The sequence below is a fragment of the Falco naumanni genome, chromosome 7 (genome assembly GCF_017639655.2).
Source record: "Falco naumanni isolate bFalNau1 chromosome 7, bFalNau1.pat, whole genome shotgun sequence".
Classification (NCBI taxonomy): Eukaryota; Metazoa; Chordata; class Aves; order Falconiformes; family Falconidae; genus Falco; species Falco naumanni.
The window spans coordinates 6,721,056-6,728,536 of record NC_054060.1 but is presented as its reverse complement, the minus strand read 5'-3'; the positions used below and the strand labels follow the sequence as shown (position 1 = coordinate 6,728,536).

At 42.3% G+C, this 7,481-nt stretch overlaps 1 protein-coding gene across 1 annotated transcript in view; it reads right to left on the bottom strand.

Moving 5' to 3' along the window:
* CHSY1 (chondroitin sulfate synthase 1) overlaps nucleotides 1–7,481 on the bottom strand; it is a 77,617-nt gene continuing 70,136 nt past the window's right edge. Inside the window, exon 3 of the mRNA XM_040601696.1 lies at nucleotides 1–3,102. Coding sequence (XP_040457630.1) covers nucleotides 1,510–3,102 — 1,593 coding nt within the window. The 3' untranslated portion in view covers nucleotides 1–1,509. The remainder of the gene's footprint in view (nucleotides 3,103–7,481) is intronic.

Genomic DNA, 7,481 nt, shown 5'->3' with positions numbered 1-7,481 from the left:
TATTGTTCGCTGGTTTTTATTTTTTGTTTCTGCTGAGCAAGATATTTACAGGTAGGTACGTCCCAATAAATCATCTGCTTCAATGACAATGTCCATTCACTGTCTAAATCTCAGTGTAAAGGGTTCCCTTTCTGGCTTTAAGGCACTTTATTTTGTATATTTTCTCTTACCTTGCTAGGTGTTAATTCATAGGGATCACACCTTCCTTGTATTCGGCCTCCCCATCCCCAGTTCCGCTTAGAACACCAAAAAAATTCCTACGCTTGCTGAAGTCATTCCAAAAACGTTAAAGAAATTTGGGAAAAAAGATCCATGAAAAAATATTTTAGAAAGTAATCTTTGGAGATCATTTACTGCAAGTATGATGTACACTACCTTATCAGAGAGAAGATGCAATACATTCCTAATATATATATATATATTTACACACACATATATATATATATAAAATATTAAAAAGACTAACAGATATTCAAGGAAAGGTCAAGAACCTAAAACAATGGATATTAAATAAATTAACAGTCTATCAGATACAGAAAAAAAATAATCCCAAAACAAAACTAGTAATCAAATGTAATAATTGTTCCCATTAACATCACATAACCGACTGAACAAAATCAATGCAATCAGGTGCAGTACACTCGGTATAGGAGATTTTTCAAAGTTCTCGTTAGGGATCTCTAATTGTTCGTTGCGTACTGTCGCTTTGCTGCAAGAGATTCGCATTTCCCGTCCTCTTCCCCTCCCTCACGATGCTTCAGCATTTCTTGATCACATCAGCACAGCGGTTGAGGACAACACACAGAACCCACCACGGATTCTTAAAACATGACATCCATATATATGGACCAAATATAAAAGACAAAAATTTCTACAAGGACTAATTGGCTAGCAGGTTGTGCTTACTTTCTTCCCTCCCTTGAAGTCGCCTGGCCATAATAAGTGGAAGTGTATTTTTAAACTGAAATAATCAGCCATTTGGAAAAAAACCACCCTCCTGTGATCAATACCTTTACCAGCGCCACACCCATTCGTTTTGTTCTAACGCAACTTAAAAAATAATGGCTATCCTCAATAAAAGAAGCAGAATCTTTGCACGGTAGCAGTCACAACAAAACATTTTAGACACACCATTTTGTCACTTGGCTTGCACGCTCAGGTCCCAATTTACAGAATCCCAGCAACGAAGACAGCAACGGAAAAGGTACGAAACAATCTTTTGTTTCATAAGGAAATTCTAATTCAAGTCAGATTTCCGCTCATCGGTCAGATAACGCTTAAACAATTTTTTTGTTTGAAGGCAAATATTGATCACAGTTTTGTTCAAAACCAAAAACACAACAAAAAAACCAACGGCCTTGTTCTTCTCAAAACGAGCGCTTTGTAAGAAAACAATGATGATTTCTAAAATATATCCTGTGTGGTCTTTTAAAAGTGAATTATCAAAAAACATTTTCCCAAAAATAAATTAGATAATTAAAAAAAAGTCTTTTCCAGCATAGCTGGACATTAGGCTGTCCTCACTGAGCCATTAGTATTGCTGCTTTTCCCAAAATTTGGGTCATTTTTTTCAAACCATATTTCAGCCAGCTGTTGTGTGGACCCATAAGTTGAAGCTTTGGACCCCAAGCACATTTTATATTGTTTTGGATCAAGATTAGGGTCACAAAAAACAGGGTGATGCACATGGACTACTCCAATTTCTTGGCTTCGGAAAGTTTTTAAGCCAGCTTGAATGACTTTGTTAAACAGGTCTACGTCTTCAAGGCCCCAACCTTGGATGGAGACATCAAAGCCACCTGCTCGAAGAAGATCACCTTTGTAAATACAGGTAATACCAAAGCCATAGTTCCTCCAGAAACCTGTTTTCTGGGTGAAGGCAAAATGATTGTCACTAGGAACTTTTCCACTATAAACAATCTTTGGATCATACTGGCTAAAAATGATGGGAAAGTATACTTGTTGACCCAAAACTGTATTGGCTCTACACCGTTGGAGGAATTCTGTGGTAAAGACTAAGTCAACATCACAGAAGAAAAGTAAAGACTCGTTCTGGAACTGAGAAGATCCGACTTCCAGAGCCAGTGCCCTTGAGAACTCCCCCGACACTGGTAAAACCTGCATGTCAGCCTTGGGGTATTTGGAGCGGTAATCTCTCATCAGCTCGATCTGTTTCGCTTTGTCAGGGTTGGAGTTGGAATTGAAAAGCAGGACAACCAGCTTGACGTTCTGGTTTGGAATGAGGCACGTCTTTTCAAAATTCCCCATGAACCTTGCAAACATGTCGAAACGTCCAGAGAGAGGAATCAGGATGTTGATCTTCTTGTCTTTGAGTTCCTTCCTCTCTACTTTTGATCTGCTGAGCTGGAAGGGAACAAACATCTTCAGCGAGTTGGAGAGGAAAGACAAGGATCCAGAATCCTGGTTGATCTTGCTGGCCAGCTCTTTGGCATCCATCTCTTCGTGCTCCAAAAACTGGATCTTGCTGAACGTCTGCTGCAAGTACGCGTGCCTCCTGACGGGGACGGTCATCTTCTTCCCCTTATGCTTTTTGTACAGAAGCAACAAGTCAAGAACATACTCTGCTCCGTACATCGGATTTACTCTGCGATAGCCATACTGTATTTCCTTGAAATCTATGATCCTCCCCCGGGTCTTAGCGTTAGCGTTGATCATTTCCATGACCTGCATAACGATGTCGTCCAACGCTTCACGCTGAGAAGAGTCCATGCCTCTCCGAGGGGGCTGCCCGTCGGCACCCGAATACAGATACTTTCCAGTAAGAAACTCCCACTCCAAGATTTCTTCCCGGTGGCGGGGCTGGAATCGCATGAAGGAGGGTGGCATCCCCAGCTGCAGGTCGTCCTTGTGGATTTCTGTATTGCTGTATTTGCTCATCAGGACAATCTCCCGGTGCAGCTGTACAGTCCGGTGGCGCAGCTCGGCTATCTTGCGGCTCAGCATGTAGCTGTGAAGTCTGTACTGGTACGGGGGATTCTTATTGGGGTGCAGCGTTATAGCCCTGTGTATTTTGCTGTTCCTCAGGTCTCGGATATAGCCTTTTTTGTTCTTCTCATAATTTTCATAAAACAGCTGCTGCATCTAGAAAAGAGAAAGGAGAAGTTAGCACCTCGGCAGCGCTGTCCTTGTGAAAGTCAGCCCACGCAGCCCCCACGGGGAGAAAACTCCTCCTGGCTTGCAGGGCCAGAAGGCTTTCCAAATAAGCTGTTCTTGGTTTTAGGCACAGGTTGTAGCAATACCAGCTTCTATTCAAGGAAATTAAGAGGATTATTCGTTGTAAACTGGTGAAAGAAACATCTACCGTGGATTCAGGATTACTACAGCCCATTCTAGAGATAGCACCGTTGGTCCAACAACAGAGCAGTAAGTGGATTGTAAGCTCATTTTTTCACGACAACACAGCATCACCAGAAAAAAATAAACCATTCAGTGTTCACTACAAAACTCCTATTATTCATCTGCTTCCCATGGGCTTTAATAATAATGATAATAACAATAAAGAACAACAACAAAGGATGCCATGTACATAGTAAGCAAGTATGACGACACCTTTTCCGTTACACCCAAATGCTGTTTAGGCATTAAAAATCCACCCTGCGGAATGTTTTAGTCAAGATGCCAAATATGTTATCTCAAGTGCTGCAATGCAAAGCTACAGTTCCTCTCTTAATTTTAAAATGTCAATAGAAAGTAAAATGCACCTGAGATTCCTAGCAGTAGTTCCAGAAGGCAGGTAATACATGATGCATATGTACACTAGAATAAAAACATCCTTAAAGTGGAAATTGCTATTTCAAAACACGGAAGATAGTGAGCCAAGATTAGATTCACAAGCCTTGCGGAAAGCTACGACTTGAGAAAAGCAAGCAAACCAGTTTTACAGCTCTCGGTAGCTCAGGCAATAGCTGATATAATAAAAGGCATGTGCAAACCAGGATGATAACGTGGAAAATAAGCTGAAAAAAGCCCTAAAACCTAGAGAAAAAAAAACCAACCTCAAGGCTGAAGTTCTATACCAGCCCAGATAATGGACATTTTAAAAGCTCACGGACTCATTCCATGTCACAACAAAAATTCCATTAACCTGCCAGAGGAGCTGACACGACAATTTAATTCGATACAGGATCCAATCTATGTTATTGGCAGCAGAATCTGCTGTAGGTAATGCAGTCAATAAAGCACAAGTAAAAAGGCTATGAAGATTAGCAAAGAGCTAAAACCCAAAAGATGAACAGAAGAGAGAACGATTCAAATACGATGGCAATTAAACAGAGCGCTAAAAGGAAAGTCACAAGCCCAGAAAGCCTCCCTTTAACAGACAGCACGAGTGATGCTTCTACCAGCTGTTCAGACCCAGCAGAAATCCTGTTTTATTAGGCCTTCAGTTGCATTTTTCCCATTATTGTGGACAGACATCGAATCTAAGGGATAAACTTACACCTGGATTTAATTGCCGCTATCTTAACAAACCAGATGTGCGCATACTGAAACCTGAAATTCAGCGTATCGCTGTGGACGGCACAGGAGCAAGCTGCGTCTACTTGAAATGGGCAGCACGAGGTTTAATCTGAAAATGTAATTCATTGCAAAGAAGGGAGGGAGGGATTTCAGCTGGACTGAGGAAGAAAGGCCATTTTCTTCATGGGTCGTCACCAGTCCCTGACCCCTTCTCCCTTCCTGCTCATGCTCACCTTCTTGCCCACTCTCCCCCGAGTGATTCCTGCTGCTTTCGTGCTGTCTGTGAGCAATTCGGGCCAGAGGCTGTCTCTTATTAGATAGATCCCACAGAGCAGCGCAGCCAAAGGAGAACGTCTTGGTGATGGCCTCTTGGCAAGCCACAGGTGAGCTGCCTGTCGAGATGTATATCCCTCAGAAGTCTTGCAAGGTTTAAAGGAGTGCTACGGGCAGAGGTTAGTTGATCCAATCCCATATTCACCAGCGTTACCTAGATTGAACGCACCTCGCCTTTCCCAAGAAGCATGTTTTTCTACTCACCCAAAGACTGTCCTTAATTTGTATCCCTGTATTGTTTCCTCTAGTAACACTTTACTTTTTATCCACACTTTGAACCTCTGCTGCTTCTGTTAAGGGCTCTAGGAGACCTCAAATCACGCTCGTTACAGCCAGACCTGTAAGCACAATTTATTAGAATGGAGGGCTCACACTGCAAGAGCAAGACCAGTCTGACACTGTAGGACCCCACATACATTTTTACCGACTCCACTGATCTATCCTTTCTAACACTATTTGTATAGAACTAGAAGTATTAAATGTGTACAGTAACAGATTTCACTGGCATTTTAACTACGAGACAACTATAGGCACACTTTTCCAGGAGCATTGTCACATTAGACAAAAATTCTTAAATCACATCATTAGGCAATTATTGTATAAAGAAAAACTGACAATAGGACTTAATTTCAAATCTTGTTTTGAATTTATAAGCAAACAAAATCAAGACCACGCAGCCTGAATGCATTTATTCCAGAACTGCCATCTAGGGCATTCTGAATTCGCTACAAGAGGAAACCATGAAAAGCAGAAAGGCTTTTTGATTACACAACAACGTTTTAATAGAATACCGATGGGTAGGAAAATGTTATGAAACTTCCCAATGGAAGTAAAGATATGAACCCTGAGCAAATAGCCCTAAATAAAACTAACAAGCGTACTTTAAAGCTCTGGCTTGCCATGCAGAAGTAACCTCTTAGCGAGGCTGGTTAACTTCCGAACTTTTAATACTATTTCTTGCTTCTTCCAAACACCAGCTAACTTTGAAAACTGAACTGAAAATAAAACAGATCTCAGCAAGACTTTACTGGTGCTTCAACACAAAGCAATTTACAACTGAAACATCTATTAACGTCCACCTTGCTCCAGCCAAAGAGGTGACAACTGTAACAAATGCTGTGCTCTGGCCAGCCCTGCAGTACAACTAATGAGAAGCACCACAGCAGCCAGGCTTTTATATAATCCTATTTTTCAGAAGAATGCCTTGCAAGGCTAGCACTTTCATTGTTTTTCCAAGGAAGTTTCCCCCTCTCCCACTCCAGCATCCCTCTTGTCTCCTCACATTCAGCAAGCTGCAGCGGGCAGGGGACATGCCAGCGTCCTGCAGCCCCGGTCCCCCACCAGGAACCAAGGTACACCCCACGCCACCGCCAGAAGGAAACACATGGAAGGGTATCAGAAGGAGTTAACCGATTCCCTACAGAGAGTACAACGACTTACAAACTGTTCTTGCAGTGGCATGAAGTGCTGTAAATGAAGTCCAAGCGGCAAGTGGCCAACAGAGCAATTTAACCCTTCCTGGGCCGAGGTGCCTGCAGATACCAGCCCAATGCCACCGAAGCACTGCGATGCCCGCGGGTTTTCCCTCACAATAAGGAGCCCCACACGGATTTGTGTTTTCTCACCCACATCTACAAAACTTGGAAGAAATGAGCAGCTCCCTCCATACAGTTTGACAGGTCTACCAACATTAATTTGCTTAAATCTTTAGGGCAGTGCTAGTCCTCGGCACTGGGTTCAGTCACTAACAAGGACAACGCCTGACTATCGCCCATCACTGCTAAAGTAGTTTCTACCTCATCTGGGTCCAAAACACTATTGCTAAACATTACCTATTAGCACCTGTGGGCTTTTGATTCCATGCAACACTGGCAAGCCATAAGGAAGACAAAAATTCCTAATTATCTCTTGTGTACATCATTAATAGGTGGGTGGGAGAAGATGACAGAGAAAGTAATACCTGTAATTTATTCCCCCCACGTAGCAGCCGTTAAGCACACACTTGGGGAAAGACACAAGCCCAGAACATGCACGTCTCTAACAGACATTACGTGCAAACTTCCCCATGCCTGTTACCAGACTCTTGTGAGTTGAACTCTTGCAAACTCTTCTTTTAGTGAAACAGGTTTCTCTATGAATCTTTTCAAAAAAAAAGAACCTTTCATGGGTATTAATTTTGCAATGATTATATTCTAAGCATGCTTTATTCTAGTGCAGAGCACTGAGAGCGTAGGGATACAAAGAAGAGCTACTCTTTATTGACCACTATTTACTCTAGACCTGTTGAAGCCTTAAAAACCCTAATGTTCCCCAAACCATTAGAGACTGAATGTTTAAACTGTGGTACAGCTGTTGTGGGCACTACTGGCTCGTGTCCAAAAGACCAACTGAAAGGAGAGAGTGTTACGTTCTTCGTTTTAAATGAAGAAGTCTTTTGCAGGCCAAAAAAAGTGTACTGGAGAAAATGGACTTTAAAAATAAGACCAGTTTATGCAGAAACTGGCCCGCAGCCACGGATTAGCCCCTGAGGGCTTTCTCTCACAGCTCCAGATTGTACTACCACAGCCCAGAAAACGCAGCCCCACAAGCCTCGTGAAAAGCAATCATGGACAAGACATGTCGTATGGCAGGCTTCAAAATGCCCTAGATGTGCTTTAAATACAAAGCCA